At 34.1% G+C, this 20,236-nt stretch overlaps 1 protein-coding gene across 1 annotated transcript in view; it reads right to left on the bottom strand.

Moving 5' to 3' along the window:
- PHYHIPL (phytanoyl-CoA 2-hydroxylase interacting protein like) overlaps positions 1–19,974 on the bottom strand; it is a 76,659-nt gene extending 56,685 nt beyond the window's left edge. The window contains exon 1 of the mRNA XM_032252542.1: positions 19,548–19,974. Coding sequence (XP_032108433.1) covers positions 19,548–19,653 — 106 coding nt within the window. The 5' untranslated portion in view covers positions 19,654–19,974. The remainder of the gene's footprint in view (positions 1–19,547) is intronic.
- Positions 19,975–20,236: the final 262 nt, after the last annotated feature.

The raw sequence follows: 20,236 nt of genomic DNA, 5'->3' as shown, positions 1-20,236 counted from the left end.
GACTAGCCTAGGAAAAACAATAGTCACAGTTACATTGTACTTACATGTCAAGGAACTGTTTTAAGTGTTTTGCATGTTTTAACACATTTAATCTTCATTAAGTCCTATAAAATCGGAGCTACTATTATGGGAAATTAAGTTGTTTGAGGGCACTTGGTAAGAAGAGCAGATGGGATTCCCACCCAGGTTGTCTGATTCCAAAGTCCATGTTTGTCACCACTAAGCTGTTTCCTTAATTCTGGTTATAAAATGTAATACTATTTAAGCACTTGGAGCTGTATAAGCACACCAAAATGGTGTAAAAGTGGTATCATTCAGAACAAGGAATCACAGACACACACATCTAAATTACCCAAGTCATTTAGGAAAAGTTATTTGAGGTTTAATTATCTGAACAATAATTGTTGAAATCTTTTCCTAACCATTCTTGTGAAGACAATGTTACTCTCATGTTTCAAATCTTTCTCTGGCTAATAATGTAAAAAAAAAATGTTGACATGGAATAACTTTTTATAATTTTAAATTGCATTAAAATTTTTTTTTATTTTAGATTCTGGGGTACATGTGTTTGTTACATTGGTAATACGTGCATAACATGGGGGATGGGCCTCTAGTGTACCCTAGTACTGAAATATTAGACATTGTATCCAGTGGGTAATTTTTCAACCCCCACTCCCTTGGGATAATATTTTAAAATAGTCCTTAAAGACCTGACATATTTTCCTCTCTGACCTAATCTCATCTGACTCTCAATCTCACCCTAACCCTAGTCACTACTAAACCTTTGTTGGAGTGATTCCTTATACCTTGTCTATTACTTCCTATGTAATCTTTCACTCACTGTTTACTACTTTCTCTTGGTAGCTCATCTATTTTTCCTACTTTTCCTTCCTAACTTCTATTTATCCTTTAAATTCTTTTGCTTTACTTTCATGACCCCTATCCCGCCCACAAGCCAGTTAGGAGAACTTCCTATATATTTATCTGATAGATGAATTAAAAATAAATGATACGCCTCAAATCTTCAAGTAAGGTTTCAAATATATGTATAACTTTAAAAACATCAAGGCTCAGATTCACTTTTAATATTTCAATTCCCAGTTGTGATAAATCATTAGTAAGATTTTTAGTTTGATTCCAAATTTCATTAGTCAATGGCTGAAACTAGAAATAGGAAGGATTCGCTACATTTTGATTCCTCAAAATCATTATACCACAGTAGGATTGGTTCAAGAAGTGCCAGCACCTAACTAAATGAGAAAGCAAATATTAAAGAAATCTAAGTTTATCTTCCTATGCCCATTCTTTCTCTGTGCTCCATATCCAAGAGGACATAAATGCAAATCAAGCCCCAAGCACAATCCTGAGTAACTGGCAATAAAAACACACAAATGAAACTCTACTATTTGACCTAGGTTAAAAGAAAAAGTAATGAATATAAATAATATGTAAGAGGATCATAAAATAGTTTGGAGATAGAGTAGATGTTAATTAAAACAGGTAGTAACTGTTTTAAGACCAAATGTAAAAGAAAGTAGGCCATGGAATTGTTGGTGGAGCCAACATATACAATCATAAGTAAATAAGTGTTGACTCAGACAATAAATATGGTAGCACAGCCAGAATAAAAGAAGAGCATTATAAATGTGAAAGAAGAGTAAAAGCAGGGAATGCTTTTACTGGCACAAAGGTACAAATACTTGCATTATACATGGAATAGCAGTTCTCTTTAAACTTAGTGAAATTTTGGAAGGAAAACTCATAAAATGTAGGGGAAAAAAAGTACAGCTGACTAGTCACCAGGTGAGGTTGGTGAACAACAGGTTGACAGACGCCAAAACCAAATGACCCTAAAAAGAGGAAAGGCTGAAATAAAGTTCATGAAAGTCCATATATTTATTGCATTTTAATTAAGATTTCCTAACAGGAAGACAGGTACTGAAAACTTATTGTCAAAATGTTGTTTTCAGAGAAAGAATAAGATGGGACTGGAGGAACAGGAGATGATGGGTGATGGCCAGATCATAAAGGAATTCTGTTACTCAGTTATAAAGTTATAAGAGAGAAAATCAGATCAGACCACTGAAGAGACAGAATTCAAGGGAATTTTATCTTAATATTTTATGTGAAGAATGCCCCCAAGGTCAATGCCTGAGAAATTGGGGAGGATAATAAGAACCATCTCTTGGAAAAGAGGACTATCATAGGTAGCAGTGAATAGTAAGATGCTTCTAAATTTGTGGTGGTATTTTGGCTTCTTGATGAGCACCTAGGTTGAGATTTCATACACATAACTAAAAATTATCTTAAATTGTTTACCTCTAGACTCCAGGGAATTCATCTAAATTCCAGGGAATTCATCTAAATCTCACCTAGGTTGAGATTTCATACACATAACTAAAAATTATCTTAAATTGTTTACCTCTAGACTCCAGGGAATTCATCTAAATTGCTATATACAGCATTATGTTAAAAAACACATTTAAGAAATCTTTTTGACAATAAAGAGTATATAATTGTGTAATGAAATCATAATACCCATCTTTGAATACATGTGGTGGATTTATTACAGATATGCCTTGCTATGTAAAGTAAGATGTTCAAAAATAGAATATATACAATACAAATCAATTCTTAAAACTTTTTTCAACTCATATCCCTATATAAACAAACGTTGAGAGTGTACTCATAAATGCAGCCATTTCTTTATAAAGTATACACACATATACTAATATGAACATTACAGACTGGACAAAATAGGAATTTAAAATTATAAAACATATAATTTTAAGTATTTTACATTAACTTCAGAATAAACACATTTTACTAATAATATATTAATATGTAGTCTTATTTTGATAAACTTGGTTTAACATTTTGTGATGTTAAATGACCAACTCAATGACCAATTCTAAATTCAGTTTATTTAGATACTTTGTTTTAAGGGCTATCACAGTTGGAAAAGATATCAAACAAGAATGGATACATCAGACTGGGAAAGTACATCTCTATCTGTACTTATAAAACACTAAGCAGACAGCAATTATACAAATGTACCTCATGCATATACAGTATATGTGATAGTTTGATATCAAATATTAATCTCTATAGCTAACATGAATAAAACCTTTCTTTATTCTAGGTTATATAAAAATAAACATTAACACAAATTCTATTACTTTATTCCATGGCACAATTGATTACCTAATTTACCCTCTGGAGTTCATAAATGTCACTTGAAGATCATTACAATATAAACATGGCATTTACAAAAGATGCTTTTGAAAGTCTTTACATTTGTAAAAGCAATTAAAGCATACAACTTACCAAATAATAGAATGTAAAAGAAAAATGTTAGAAAGCAATGAGTTTCAGGACATGGTACCATAAAATACTTTAAGCTGAAGGAATTTGAGAAAACAATAGAAGAAGGAAGGTCACTCCTTTTCCTACCCTTCTCCCCTGAGGCAGGTTATAAGACCTTCACTGGAGAGATGTCCTCTCTATATCTGGAGAAAAAGAACATCCTTATCTCTGAAGACATAAGGACACAGAGATGAATCTCAAGAAGCAAACCTTGTGAAGTTCCCACCAGTTTATTACCATGAAATCATATGCTTTTATCTTCCAATTATATTTCTCCGTGACTGTCCACTCATCAAACCTAACATAAAAAATACAAAAGTTTATCCTTTTAAGTCTTCATTTCCTTATAAAGGCTCCCATGTCATATAAAGCTTATATTAAATTTTCTATGCTTTTCTCTTTTGTTATGTGGCCTTAGTCATGAACCAAAGATGAGAAGGAAAGACATTTTCATCCCCTACACAGGGCATTCACAGACTCTTAATGATAATGCGAGATAAGTCATTTTAAAAGCAATTAAATTCTAGCACCAAAATAAACAATACCTTAAATTATATAATTAATATGATGACCTTAGTCAATGCAAAAACTATTGTAAAATACTTTTTAACAACTCCTTTTCCCCTTTCTGTTTTCTCACATAATTCCCCTTTTCTTTCTCTGGGGTCATTTTTTGCTTAGAAATAATGTTTTTGACATTTCACAAGAGTTTTGTGTGCTCAAAGGAAATATAAAGAAATGTTGACAGAAATGCTGGGCCACAAGGTTTCTACACTCAAATGCCACAAATTCAGCCATCTAGAGTGTTATTAAAATTGTCAATAACTGTCTAATTTAGCTACCTTTGACATGGCCTATAAATACGTGATGCTAAAAATGCTACATCTTTGAATTTGCAATATCTAGTATATACTTTCTCTCATAAAAATTTCAGATTACTTAAGAAACCATTGTTTAAGACAAATTAGTTGATATCACATTTCACTGCCATTTTGCCTTTCTGTCAAATTCTTCTGAAGGAAACAATGAAGAATGCTGCAGAACTGATAGAGAAGAAAAGAATTATTCCCTGATTAATGTGTTTTGTAAGTTTAGATATCATTTCAAATTTTCTTAAAATATAGCACATCAGCTTTCACAGTGCAATGAAAATAAGTAAATACACACATTGTCTGCACTAAATGGCACTATGCATGCATTCATGGAAATAAATTTAAAATTTTCATTGAAATATAGTGAAAGAACTGTTTGTTAGAAAATTAAAATAATAAAGTATTAACACTAAAGGAAAACAAATTGGAAAACATTCTTGAAACTATAATGAGGGTAGCAAAGGAAAATATTCAATGGTGGATCCTTATGAAGCTCTTAGACAATAAAAATATCTTAAAAATACAAAAAAATTAGCCAGGCATGGTAGTGTGTGGCTGTAGTCCTAGCTACTGGAGAGGCTGAGACAGGAGAATCACTTGAACCTGGGAGGCAGAGGTTGCAGTGAGCCGAGACTGTACCACTGCACTCTAGCCTGGGCAACAGAGCAAGACTCTGTCTCAAAAAAAAAAAAAAAGGTAAAGAAATGTTTCTACAATACATAGTGTAAACAAAAGTTCCAGCAGAAGTAGCTAAATTGTATTTGGAATTTGGAATGTTTAGCATTATTTTAAGTTTAATTTCAATACTGTAAATTTTAGTAGAATTTAAATATGTAAAGCATTTAGCAAAACAAGTAGTATAAGCAGAAATTTCCAGAGCACTGCTTTTTTAGTCATTAGGGCTTCCTTTTTTAAATACCAAAAATAACAGCCAAAAAAGCTGTATCAAGCTATCAAGCACCACACATATTAATACTGGATATACTGAATTATAACAGAAGAATATATGTAAAAATAGGCTCAAATATCCAGCCCAAGCACAGCTTAAAAATGTTTTTTTGTTTGTTTGTTTGTTTTTTGTTTTGTTTTTCTATAGGAGTGGTGAGAGAGGGCATCCTTGTCTGGTGCCAGATTTCAAAGGGAATGCTTCCAGTTTTTGCCCATTCAGTATGATATTGGCTGTTAGTTTGTCGTAAATAGCTTTTATTATTTTGAGATACGTTCCATCAATACCTAGTTTATTGAGGGTTTTTAGCATAAAGCGCTGTTGAATTTTGTCAAAGGCCTTCTCTGCATCAATTGAGATAATCATGTGGTTTTGTCTTTGGTTCTGCTTATGTGGTGAATTATGTTTATAGACTTGCGTATGTTGAACCAGCCTTGCATCCCCGGGATGAATCCTACTTGATCATGGTGGATAAGCTTTTTGATGTGCTGTTGCAATTGGCTTGCCAATATTTTATTGAAGATTTTTGCATCTATGTTCATCATGGATATTGGCCTGAAGTTTTCTTTTCTTGCTGAGTCTCTGCCGGGTTTTGGTATCAGGATGATGTTGGTCTCATAAAATGATTTGGGAAGGATTCCCTCTTTTTGGATTATTTGGAATAGTTTCAGAAGGAATGGTACCAGCTCCTCTTTGTATGTGTGATAGAATTTGTGAACTCATCTGGACATGGGCTTTTTTTGGGTGGTAGGCTCTTAATTGCTGCCTCAACTTCAGACCTTGTTATTGGTCTATTCAGGGTTTTGCCTTGTTCCTGGTTTAGGCTTGGAAGGATGCAAGTGTCAGGAATTTAACCATTTCTTCCAGGTTTACTAGTTTATGTGCATAGAGTTGTTTGAAATAATCTCTGATGATGGTTTGAATTTCTGTGGAATCTGTGGTGATATCCCCTTTACCATTTTTTTTATTGCATCAATTTGGTTATTCTCTCTTTTCTTTTTTATTAATCTGGCTAGTGGTCTGTCTATTTTGTTGATCTTTTTGAAAAACCAGCTCCTGGATTTATTGATTTTTTTGAAGGGTGTTTTGGGTCTCTATCTCCTTCAGTTCTGCTCTGATCTTAAAGTTATTTCTTGTCTCCTGCTAGGTTTTGAGTTTTTTGATCTTGCTCCTCTAGCTCTTTCAATTTTGACAATAGGGTGTCAATTTTAGATCTCTCCTTGCTTCTCATGTGGTCATTTATTGCTATATATTTTCCTCTAGACACTGCTTTAAATGTGTCCCAGAGATTCTGGTATGCTGTGTCTTCGTTCTCGTTGGTTTTGAAGAACATCTTTATTTCTGCCTTCATTTCATTGTTTATCCAGTCAACATTCAAGAGCAAGTTGTTCAGTTTCCATGAAGCTGTGCGGTTCTGAGTTAGTTTCTCCATTATGAGTTCTAACTTGATTGCACTGTGGTCTGAGAGACTGTTTGTTATGATTTCTGTTCTTTTGCATTTGCTGAGGAGTGATTTACTTCCAATTATGTGGTCAATTTTAGAGTAGGTGAAATGTGGTGCTGAGAAGAATGTATATCCTGTGGATTTGGGGTGGAGAGTTCTGTAAATATCTATTAAGTTTGCTTGATCCAGGTCTGAGTTCAAGTCCTGGATATCCTTGTTAATTTTCTGTCTCATTGATCTGTCCGATATTGACAATGAGGTGTTAAAGTCTCCCACTATTATTGTGTGGGAGTCTAAGTCTCTTGTAAGTCATTAAGAACTGGCCTTATGTATCTGGGTGCTCCTGTATTGAGTGCATATATATTTATGATCGTTAGCTCTTCTTGTTGCATTGGTCCTTTTACCATTATGTAATGTCCTTCTTTGTCTCTTTTGATCTTTGTTGCTTTAAAGTCTATTTTATCAGAGACAAGAATTGCAACTGCTTTTTTTTTTTTTTTTTTCTCTCCATTTGCTTGGTAAATCTTCCTCCATCCCTTTATTTTGAGCCTTTGTGTATCCTTGCATGTGAGATGGGTTTCCTGGATACAGCACACTGATGGATTTTGGCTTTTTATCCAATTTGCCAGTCTGTGTCTTTTGATTGGGGCATTTAGCCCATTTACATTTAGGGTTAATAGTGTTATGTGTGCATTTGATCCTGCCATTTTGATGCTAGCTGGCTGTTTTGAAAGTGTTATACAAAAACTAAAAAACCATATTTATTAAAATGGAAGGTTTATCAAAGCTTAAACAAAAGACTGCATTAAAAAAGTTTATAAAAAAGTACCTGTTATCTAGCCTAGCATTCAACAAATACCCTAGTAAACATTAAAATTAGTAGGTTCAAGGTCAAAAAGAAAATCTTGGACATCTATGTTCAATTTGGAAGGCTTAGGCACAGATTTGGTGAAGATTTCAGTCTTTCTTTAGGCTTCATTGTCATTATTTTTCTGCTAATTTGAGTTCCAACGGTTCATTTATTTTAGGCACTGAATTTATTTTATGCAACACATATTATGTTGCTTAAGGGGGAAAAATTAATCCAGTATATTTCTACAGTAAGCACAGATAATACACTTAGTTCTCTTATCAGTCAAAATAAGGGGGAGAAATCTATCAAGCACAGAGCTTAGGTTAATTGTATTTATTCTATGTTAACTCCCCCAAATAACCACAACCTACCAAATATAATTACATCTAAATTAATTTTAAAATGATCCTTTCAGATACCACACACATACACAAAAGGCAGAAGCATACTAATTTACTCACTCTTGTGCAGTCCAACAACCTGACACGGGTCTCAAAGACTGACTAGAAGATGAAGGGGGAACACTTGATAAAGCAAAAATGTGGCAAGAAAAAACAGCTTAGAGAGTACTACCAAATTTTCATCTTTATTCTCAAACTCTCTCCCTATGAGACACAGATGAATATTTCTAATGGCCTTCTGAAAATTTCCATCTAGATATTCCACAGATATTGAAATCTAACTTGTGCAGAAAGGACTGTAATAGCTTATCTTCAAGCCTACTCTTTAATATTCTCCCCAACTAACAATTCCTAATTTATTTGCTGGTGTCAAAATGTACCCCACCTCCCAATCTAGCAAATTTAGCCAACCTCAACAACAACTTTTTCATATGCCACACTTCCAGTTTGATCACAAAGTTGACAGATTTTTATCTCAGAAATGTTGTTTAATTCCACTCCTAATTTTTATTTATCTTAACAATCCTACTTATTATCTATAATTGCCATGTAGATGGTTAAACTCTTTGAGCTCAACGTCCCAGTTCATTTGTCCAATAGATGCCAGAATACTGTATCTGAACAGTAAATATCTAATATCTCTTCCCCACCTAAGAACTTCTTTGGCCATGCTACCAAAAGGATTGTTTCTCCAAGCCTGGATGCTGGATCACCAACATCAGCATCCCCTAGAAATTTGTTGGAAAATGCCAATTCTTGGTCTCCATCCATTTTCTAAGGAATTCTAAGGAATTCCATCCAGTTTCTAAGGAATCAGAAACTCAGGGGATGGGTCCCAGCAATCTGTTTTAATAAGCCATCTAGGTAATAAATTTTGAGACTGACCATTGACTTAAATATTTTTTAATAAAGAGGTAGCTGAGAAGCTTATCAAACATTATCATTTAACTTTCTTTGTAATTTTTTAAAAACTATATTAAAATTCAATACAAATAGCAAATATTAAATTGTCCTCTCATTTATTTGGATAAACATCAAAAGAAGACTTTCCTGCTACCTCAGTGCACAAAATGGCACCATGTACTAATAAAACATGTAGCTCTGTCTCATGTGTGTTTGTTTAAACTCAAGCCAACAAGTACATGCTCAAGTAAAGTTTTACAAAGACATTATGTACTTGAATGCAGAGTTCAATTAGTTGGAGGTAAGGCTCTGATTCATCTGTTTGGCCTTTCTTCTCTTACGTATATTAAGAATTTACTATGAATTTTGCATATTTCTTATTTAGTTGTATTTGTGATAAAGTTATTCTTGTTTGGGATAAAGTTTTACTTTTTCCAGTATAGGAAATGAAATAATTATCTCTAAAACTAGAAATCAAACTGGCTAAAAACAGGAAATAACAGAGAAATTTAAAATGGATATATTGTTACTTATTTGACTCAAGATATTTTAGGTCTTACTATTAATTGATATCTGTTGAGTTTTTCAGCATATATTGACCACAGTGGCAACTATGTTCAAAATGAAATAAATATGCTGGAAGCTCTCAGGAATAGTTACTTATGGCTAAAATACAATGATAGTCATCTGTAATTGTTACATTGTAGTGATAAAAGTTGGCAAGTTTTCAATGGGTTTTTATAACAAAGTTTGGCAAAATAGTGACATGGTCTCTGACAAGTTCCATAATTTTGCTGTAAAACATAGTGACTGAAATTACTGCAAATCTAACAATTAAAATATAATTGGAACAAAGTTATCACCTATGAACAGAAGCATACAAAACTGGAGAAAAGCAGTTTAAATTTTGCATTATTGATACTGTAACAAATGTTAAATGAGTGAGCTGTTGTCAAACTGAAAACATTGGTACATATCTGAAAATGTAGATAATACAAAAATATACCTAGCTAATTCAAATGTTGAGATCACCTAATATCTTTCCAATTTAACTCAATAAGAATATATACAAGTCAGATCTCTACGTTTGCTTTTGCACAAGTTTTTTAACTAGATAAATTCAAAAACAGTAATACACAATGGAGAAGAGAATGTTAATGTCTAAATCAATTTTTACCACACCATTAACTAAACTGTTCAAAAATGTTGAGACAACTATATTGAGGAAAATAGAAAACATTAAAAAAAAAATCACAGGAGTGGTAGCTCCTGTAAAAGTTGTCAGATTTCATCAAGTAGTAAGTATATACTAATAATGATTAGATATTAAGATATTTAAAAAATAGTTTTGGATAATCACATTTAAACTATCCTTTAGACTGAAGTTGTTGGGGATTTTTTCTGGGCTAATTGTAACATTATGAACAGAAAATTTCAAAATTCGTTTTTCATTTAGCTGGGTGTCCTGAGTCAAGATATAAATATTCTTCAAAAAAACAAATACTTTCTAAATGTAATTTTTAAAAACTTTGATAAATATCTTTCAAATATAAATAACTTTGAAAAACCAATTTGATTAGCTCATTTTTAAGAAGCTGAAGAAATTTAATTTGACAATACAGTCACAATATTACCAAGCTTATAATGCAAATAAATTTTCAGAAATAAAACTGATTCATACAGTTAAGATTCATCATGCAAGGAAAATAAATCAACTGTTTGGAAATTTTAAGAGATCAGAAAAGTATGAGTTTTTAAAATGTTATCAACAAATATCTCAGAATGATATAAGATACAGAATTTTATCATCAAACAATGAAAAAATGAACTGACGAATTTATTCTGTCACCCTCAAATGAAACATTTATTCTTTCATGATTCAACTTAAAAAAAACTTAATATTTCTCTTTTTGGTCTAGATCAGTTTATTTGAAGAGTATCTTGAGAAGGCCAAATGACTTAAAAAATTATAATTTGCCACTATTTATTTGTATTAAACAAAATTTTCTTCATATAATGCAATAAAAATAAGATACAGAAATATAGTGAATGCTGAAGCTGATATAAAATAGTGACTTTCAAGCATAGCTACTAATTTAAATTTCCACTATACCACTGATTGACTTTATTTGAAAAATGCTGTAAGTATAAAACTATAGGATAATTTTACAATAATGTTACTTTTATTTATTACACAATGTTATATTTTAAAACAAACATTCTCTACAAATTAGAAAGTTTGAAATCTAAAATAATAAATCCAAAATCCTAATCATGGCATAATCCAGCTAGCTGTAACTAGCTTTCAGCTTCATTTTCCACCAGGCACACTTCTCTCCTCCAGCAATACTAAATGCTATGCATTCCCAGAATATATGATTTTGTGCCTTTTATCTCAGCCAGAAATGCCCCTCTTCTACTTCTGGCAAATTTTTATGTTACTTTTAACCCTCAACAAAATGTTGCTCCTCAGACTCAAGATATAATTAACCACTTTCTCTTCTACACTCTATTAAAATATTTATCAAAAATTATTATAATTATCTACTTATATATATTGACTCTCAAAATAGTCTTCCTAAATCCTTTAAACCTAAAGTTGGAATGCATGTACAAATAAATAGTAAAAATAGTAAGTAGAAGAACAAAATAAAAGTGAGAATCTTAACTGGCTAAGGGAAGTTTCCATAAATTAATCATTAAACAAGAACAGAATGGCACTAGCTGTCCTCTAGCTAGTGCTACTTAAAAATGTGATCTAGCCACGGGCAATAGTCTACAAATTATCAATCTGTGAGACTAAATATAAAAACTAGGATTAAGCATTTAGAAACTTTTAAAGGAATTTAACAGTGAATTGTACTTCTGTAAAATTCATTTATATCATTTTAATTTCATTTTTCCATAAATTCTTTAATAGTCTTAATAAATTTCAAACTGTAACACATTGGAAATTTAAAAAAGAAAAATAAGAGGGTCCTTTAGAGACAGGTTGAGATAGATGGAAGACAGAAAGATCAGTATGATCTTAATCTTTTTTTAATGAGCTTGGTTTCAAAGGAAGAATATATTTACATAAATTTGTGTAATATGTATCAATATAACTATACATATTTCTCAAAGTTCACACTATCTTTGACACTTTTTAAAACATATCTTTTGATAGAATTATAAGTGTACCTGAAAACACATGTGCATACATAGCATTTCTTTCTAAACTTATTTATATGAAGGCTAGATTTCAAGTTAAAACTAGGGCCTGTTTCTGTCACTGCCTATCAGACACAATGGTATAGGGGGCCACCCATCTTTGACTGACTCCATACAGTGCTACCTTACTGCTTGATAACATTACTTAGCTCTCTACATCTTTCTGCCTGAACTGCCCAATCGCAAAATCCTGGAAATATATAAAAGCAAGATGAGTACACATTTTTTTCTCAACTCTTCTGATAATATTTTTTATTCCTATCAAGACAGATTAACTTATGTTCTCAATCTTTTGTATTAGGTGTTGGCAAACTTTTTCTATAAAGGGCTAGACAATAAGTATCTTAAGGTTTGTGGGCTATCTGATCTCTTACAGCTACTCAACCCTATTGTTGTAGCAAAGTAGCCATAGGCAGTATGTAAACAAATGAGTATGGCTGTTTTCCAATAAAATTTTACTTATAAAAACAGGTAGCAGGCTTATGGATTTTTCCCAGGGACCATAACATGTGCACCCCTGTTCTACTTCACAGATATAACTCTAAAATGCAGCCATTAAGGACCTATTGGACCTACTGCATAGCAGATGATCAAAAGCTATATAATTCTTGTTGGCATTTGTCATCAGCTTTTAAAATGTTAAAGACTGGGAGATTCACCAATATTCAGATTCATCTATTTTTCAAGAAAATCAGTATAATCAAAAACCTTTTATGCCTTGTCTTTGTTGGCATGTCTAGGGAAACTATAAGCCTTTCATACTATTATTAGACAGCAACATTCCCACAGGCTATAGAAAACAAAAATACATGTCTATTTACACTAGTTGCCACAACCACTACAACAAATGGAGTATATGCAAATCACCACAGAGCAGCCCCTTTTAAATGAGCCACAACATGGCTCAAATAGTCATAATATAACAAAACTAACGAAAATTCCATGTATGATGTCTGTTCAACTCACATCTGTTGAGCATCTTCAAAATACAGGGCTCTTATTTGCATTTATAACAAACCTGAATTGTAGATTAATTTCATCTTTGGAGTTTAAAATTGGATGCAATCACTTCTTTCCCTCAAAGGGTGAGATATAAAGCACATTAAAGGTCACTCTAAAACTGAAGTTAAATCATAACCTTTCCCTTTTCACTTAATTTCCCAGTCTCCCTGGTGGAATATATGTTTCCATGAGCAACAGTTCTCCCCATTCTAGAACTCTATTCCCTAGAACACAAAAAGTGCTTTTCTATTAAGTTTCTAAGGGCTCTCTTAATGTTAGATTTGAAACATCTTAATATAACTCAAAATTTTTTTTTTGCTTTACATTAATCTTTCTAAAATGTCTCCTAAGATTCCAACAATATCTTTTTGGAGATGGCTCAAAAATCACTATTTCACAATCCTCTCTAAACTATTAATTGGTTGGTTTTATACTGTAATGATTTTCAGAGTATTAGCAGCAGACCTGGAGGAGCTCCTACTGCCTTTGAGGAACAAGAATAAAGGAAGAAAAAAAGCCTAAAAAGAATATGAGTGGCTAATCCTGTGGGGAACCACACTGAAACAATAATGAGAAAGCAGTAATATAATATTATTCTGGTAATACAATATATATGAGAGAGATATGCCCCTAGAAAAGTGCTTAGGACATATTTTGACATTCACTGACTCCTAAAATTTGAGATGTGAAAAAATTAATGTCATCAGGATGTTTAAATATTATTTTCTTTCTTTTTCCTTTCCTGGAAAGAATCATTCCAATGATTCTTCTGATTTCCCAAACTTAAAAACCCAAAGTTACTCCTGATCACTTTCCATGTTGCTTGAAAATTCAGTCATGAATACCTCATAATTCTTTTTTGGTTCCTTATATACCATTTCCAGTCACTACCCTTAACATACACAGGCTATACTGAAGCTTTCTACTTATTTTTTCTGCTCAGACTGTCCTTCTATACATTTAAGTCTCCTCCAAACACTGATTTTACTTATCAAATGTCGTTATATAAAATATAGTCTGCTCAAAGGACAGTTTAACTATTGTCCCAAAACTTTGGGAGGCCAAGGCGGGCGAATCATGAGGTCAGGAATTTGTGACCAACCTGGTCAACATGGTGAAACCCCATCTCTACTAAAAACACAAAAATTACTCAGGCATGGTGGCGGGTGCCTATAATCCTAGCTATGGCTGAGGCAAGAAAATTGCTTAAAACAGGAAGGCAGAGGTTGCAGTGAGCTGAGATCGTGCCACTGCACTCAGGCCTACGTGATGAAAAGAAACTCTGTCTCAAAAGAATAAAATATTTTAAGGTTAAAAAAGGAGGTACAAGTTTTATAGTAAAAATAGAATTTAAACAATGAAAAAGACTCACATACAGAAATTTAACAAATGGAAAATAAATCCAAGAAAGAGGTACCTTCTACAAGGCAAAACTTAAGTTTTGCATTAGCTACTAAAGAAGGTGGAGAAGGAAAACCAGAAAGTAGAAGGGTTTATGCTTGCTGCAATGAGTGACTTAGCTGCTGTTATTATCGATGCCCAGGATAAAATATAAAAGCAATCAAGAAAGTGTACTCACATATGTTAGAGGAAAAGGCAAGACTGGGCCTAAATGAAGGAGAAATATCAGTGGAGATAAAACCAAGTAACTTGAAAATTGCCTAAATAGTGTTCTATAGAGAGTGAATTTCTGACCTGCCTACCTAGGCAACAAAGTAAGTTGCCACTGTTAAACTTATAACACATCAGTCATTCTACCACTGGAGGGAGTCTGGTCACATATCCTTTGATGTAACTTTCACTCTAGTAACTTCCTGGTCTTCCCTGGGAATGAATTAGAACCCAAACAAGTATGTGAATTGATTTAACACAATCTGATGGTTTTCAAATTTTTTGTTTTAGTTTTTATTTTATTTTTATTTTGTTTCCTATTCACTAATATCTCTATAGTCATATTTGGGTCAAAGAAATTAATCCCCACGCTACATGTCCTAGTACATGTCTATCCTTGGAAAAAGTTAATAAAGAAAAACATTGTAAATTAAGAACAAAGAAGGGCTCTAAGGCAAATACCTACACAAAACAAGCATCAAGGTTACAAAGCACATGAAAAATAGCAAACAGCAGATTTGAACGAGAAACTTAAAACAATTTTTAGGTCTAAGGTGATAAAGATATTACTGATAGGATGGTAAAAGAGAAATAAAAGATAATAGTATTATAACTGATTTCAAAATTTACTATTCTTTAAAATTCTGAATTTATAGATTCCATTAATGATTCATGAATTTGAAGTGATTTCCTAACTAAATAACATGTAACTGGAATTATGAAAAATAACAACGACCTAGACACTAGCAAAAAAAGAAATTTTAAAAAGCAGTGGTTCAACTCAAGAAGTTATGTGGATAATGTTCCATTCACAATAATAACTATTACTCTATATTTTGCATTAATATAAAGACTGGTAATAAATTCTATGTAATACTTATTTCAACAATCCCACAGGATTGATATTATTATACCCACTTTACATAACAAAGTTTGAGGCTAAAACAAGTTAGGTAATTTGTTTAAGGTTACATGGCTTTCAAGAGTCAATATTCTAACAAGGCTGTTCTAATCTAAAATGGTAATATCACTATGCTACATCGCATGTCAGTGAGATTGACTAATGACTACCTTACATTCTTGTAATAAAGTCTATTAAAGGTTACAGTGATGGGTATTCCTCTTAGATGTCTGCTTCAGAAGACGTCATTAAGGATTATCTAAAATCACTGTGCTACTAAGCATTCCTGTCACTTTATATTTCCAAAGTTAAAATTTGTTGAATTCACATGTCAATAGCAAAAATAAGACCTTAATTGATTTATAATTTAAAGAAATATTTAACTCAACATTCAAAGGAGTTTATCTTTTTAAATATGTAAAATATATAAAATCTTTTATTCCCCTATTTTTTTCCACATATTGTTAGAAACAAAGGGAAATCCATCAGCTTCTGTGTAATTTCTTTCCAATGTGTTTCCTTGCTGACTACATCATAAACCCTATGGTTTATACCATATTTGGGCAGTCATAAAGTGCCCTACTCATAGAAATAATGTTTGTTAAAGCTATGAAGACTTGAGGGTATATTTAAATGCTTTAAAACAAATTGATTTTGTATTTTCTTCCTTACTATAACAAAGCTGGAGGGAGCTTAGATATATGTAAGGCAACATGTAGATAGATCTTTCATGTTCAACAAGGAAGAAAAAACATATGTGTGTGTGTCTGATTAAAACATGAAAAGCACAAGTAATGTAAAATTCTGTGTGTGCGGTGAGGGCTGCTTTGTCTCGTCACAGGTCAGTGAATGTCTGAAGTATCTATCGAACTGTAAATGGGCTCCCATATTATTAATGCTTCAAAACAAATTGTTTTTCTCCATTTTTTTGAAAAGTCATAATAAAAGTACATCATGTATGCAACTTGAGTATACTTCAACACAGCAGAAATGGAGAAACAGAAATACTCTACTTGCAATAGGAATAGAAACCCCTAGATCTACAGTATATTTTCAGAGTAACACCTGGGCAAGGACCAGGTACTGACAACCAAAGTACACATGCCTAGGAAAGACTATCCATGAGGTAGAGAGAGAGGGTGTGTTTGTGTAATAACTGTCTTGCTTAATTAAAAATCCAATTGTATGACCATGTGGAATCTAATCCATATTCCTCAGAAACTATTTATTTTTAGAAACTATGAAAAAAATGAATTACTGCTGATAATGTAATCATCAGTTCATAGGAAAATAGGCAAGTAACACACAAAAACAAACAAAAAGACCCAAGGAAACATAAGAGATATACAATTATGTTCAGCAGCAGGCATAGCTCTTGGTTGATACAGTATGAAAACATTATAAAATTAAAAATATCTGAGTGAAGAAGGTAAAAGAAAATGTACATTTAACAACCATACTATACTTTCCTCTATTTTATTCCACTTCCAGAGAATTAATGTTTTTCTCATTTTTTCATCACCAAATTAACAGTAGATTAAAATAAAGTGAGAAAAGAGCAAACCAAACAAATATAGTCTATCATAAATTATGAAATATAGCTCTTATTAGGTACTTAAATAGATCATCTGTCCCATATTCTGCCACATCCTTTTCTATGTTACATGTTTATAGAAGTAAAATAATGACACTTGAGAGGAAAGAAAGTGAAAGGAAGTGAAAGAAGGGAAGCAAAGGGAGTAAAAAGCATCTAGCTGAAAATTTCTCAATATAAAATGAGAATAAGTAAGGTCTGATTAACAAATTTAACGCAACATTGTATACACTGTTCTATCAAAAACAAACAGCATTATCTCCCCTAAATTATTCCTATGAAGCCAAGTTAATATTTTTGGAATTGACATGTAAGATAGGAAAACAAAATAAGCATTTAACAACATCTCTTAAAAAAAAAAGTATTTCCAAATTTTATACATCTTCTAGTAGAAGTTAGCTCTTTGTATTTGTTGGTATATTCTGTTTTATAAAATAAAACCCTATTTAATTAGTCTGTTAAATAACTTGGAAGTCTGCAAATGGAAATTTTCATAGATATTAGTGCCAGCACCCTCCCCAAAATTAAATGTTACATAATTTGTTCATTTTGTGGGATTCCTAATGTGAAAAGAAACAACTAAAAAATATTATCAGAATAAAATAGCTACTCCTCTAGGAGATCACGGTAAACATAGCATTAATTTTCACGCTCTATTAACTCTGTGAACTTCATAAAAAAGTTATAATTTTTCCTAATATTTTTGAAACACGTGGTAAATGCAGTTTTAAGCATTCAGATTACCAAGTTCTGAGAGCAACAATTAATGCCTAGCTCCAATTAGGACAAGAATGAGCTTTTGATATATCATTGCAATAAATAAAAATGAAGTCTACTTTTATTAGTCTTGTTTTTCTCTCAAATCAATCTAAGAAAATAAAAATATTTACATTTTACAATGGTTACATTATAAAAAGCCATTTCATAAAAGTACAAACTAAAATCCAAATGATTTTCTGTTATTAAAAATCTTTATAATCTAATGCAAGCTTATATATGAAATACCAAAAGGATAAATTTTTTTAGATACCACAAATATGTGCACTTACTACCATGATGACTAAAACAGTCTAAGAATAAAGGAAATACAAGCTGCCTTTGCAAGTGTGTATATTTATTCACATACTACACCTGTTTCAGAAATTAAAGTGGCTCTGGTTTCAAAAAGTTTGAATTCTGGTTTCGGAAATTAAAGTGGCTCTGGTTTCAAAAAGTTTGAATTCTGGTTTCAGAATTATTAAATACAAATTTATATTAATAAATATAAAAATAAATTCGGTGCTCACTTGATATAAACGTGCTGAATAGCAATGTCTACCCACGTTATTACCATTTAAATTATTTTGGAAACAAGACCTCTGCTCCCTATTTGGATTACCCTAATAAATTTTATGACCTTATTGTGAATGTATTAGTATCTGTACATAACTTTGGTTAAAAAATGTTTTGCAGTCATTACCTCCATATACAGTTAATTTCATTTACAGTGAAAAAGTATTCGGGGCCCTCTTGGCAACGCGTTCACTGTGTTTCCTTTGTCAGATGTAGAATTTTACAATTATTCAGCCAACCAATTACTAATCAGAAGATATCTTTACAAATGAAGTTTTATTTCACATTACTGATATAGCAGATTCTAACTAGTCCAACTAACCCAGCACTTTAACCACACTGCACAGAGCAAGAGCTTATGTCTTCAACGCTCAGACCCGTTTTCAATCAATTTCCTCCTTCAGGAGCCTGCCAACTTTAACAACAGAATAACAATATCAACACGCAATGGTACATACTCGCCACGTAGTCTGAATCACAGCACATACATTAGGTCAAACAGGTTTTCGACAGTCTGAATCAGAGCCCAGAAACCACGAAGGTTGTGTCTGTCCTTGGTGCTGAAATGCAGTTTTTCTGCGCCCTCAATGAAAAACTGTCATCCTAATCCCAATCTGAGAGGCTAAAAAGACTAGTTAATTTGGGGAGTCTGACGATGGGAGGTTTAAGAAAGAAAATGATAAGTTTCTGGAGGAGAATAGTAACTTATGTGTGTGTGTGTGTTGGGGGAAGGGGGTTGCTAGAAACATCCCGAGGGCATTTCCCCTTCAGTGCCCGGAGACCCAGGAAATCCGGACTGCGGCAAAGATCGGAAATGCCTAGTCGGGGCAGGAGCCGCGACGGGAATGTCGTCCTAGCCCGGTCCAGGGGGGGGAAGGGCGCCACGGTTGTGGACAGCTACTTTCCGCGCCAAGGCGCGAGCCCTGGGGTCCTTTTGTTTCTCGGGTGAAGGGAGGGCGGTGGGCGGAGGGTAACCAACATCTGCATTTATTTGCACAGAGGGGACAACAAAAGACCCTTTCGCCCTGGCAAGTGGCGTCTGCGGAGCCAGAGTAGCCCCGGCGCCTCGAAGCGGACTCGGTCCCTTCCCTTGCGGTCCCGGCCGCTCTTACCGTCCCGGTCGCACAGCTGAATGGCCTCCAGGCTGAGGTTTTTGATCACCTCCTCACAGGGGCTGGTGGGGCTGTTGAGGGCATGATCCAGGCGCGGTACCTCCATTTTTCCAACCCCCTTCTCAAGCCCGCCTGCTTCGTATCCAGGCTCTCTTTGCCGGCCCGGTGGGCAAGAAGGGCGGGAAAGGGAGGGGGAGTGGCAGAGGGAGGGAAGGAGGCCTGGGACGCGGTGATGCAGCGCCGGGGCTGAGGCACCGGTATGGAGAGCCGCCGCAAAGGCGACGGCTGTGGCAGGAGCTCCGAGGAGTGTGCAGCTCTGAGAGACCGAGCAGGAAACGGCGAGAGGACTGGAGGCGCGCGCTCCCGGCGGGGAGGGGACGCAGCGCGCGGGGAACGTGAGGAAGAGAGCACGACGCGCGCACGCGCGCGGGAGGACGCGCCCACCTGCTGGCGCGCGGCGGTCCCTCCCCCGCCCTTCTGCGCGCACGCGCCCCCACCTGCCCTCGAGCCACGGCCGAGGCAACCTCGCGCGTGACGTGTCGGGCGACCGAGCGCGTGAGAACTGCGGGAGCTGTACGCAGCGCGGCTGCCTCGCCCTCTTTCCTGGTGGTGGCGACTTAACGTCTTCTGTCTGTTCTCGGTGTTTGGCAAAGCCCGAGTTGGCCCTGAGGGGCCTGCAAGAGGAGGCG

The sequence above is a fragment of the Sapajus apella genome, unplaced genomic scaffold, assembly GCF_009761245.1.
Source record: "Sapajus apella isolate SASKATOON/1434 unplaced genomic scaffold, GSC_monkey_1.0 scaffold78, whole genome shotgun sequence".
In the NCBI taxonomy this organism is placed as follows: domain Eukaryota; kingdom Metazoa; phylum Chordata; class Mammalia; order Primates; family Cebidae; genus Sapajus; species Sapajus apella.
The sequence above is the reverse complement of the archived record's forward strand: the minus strand, read 5'-3'. Positions and strand labels throughout refer to the sequence as shown.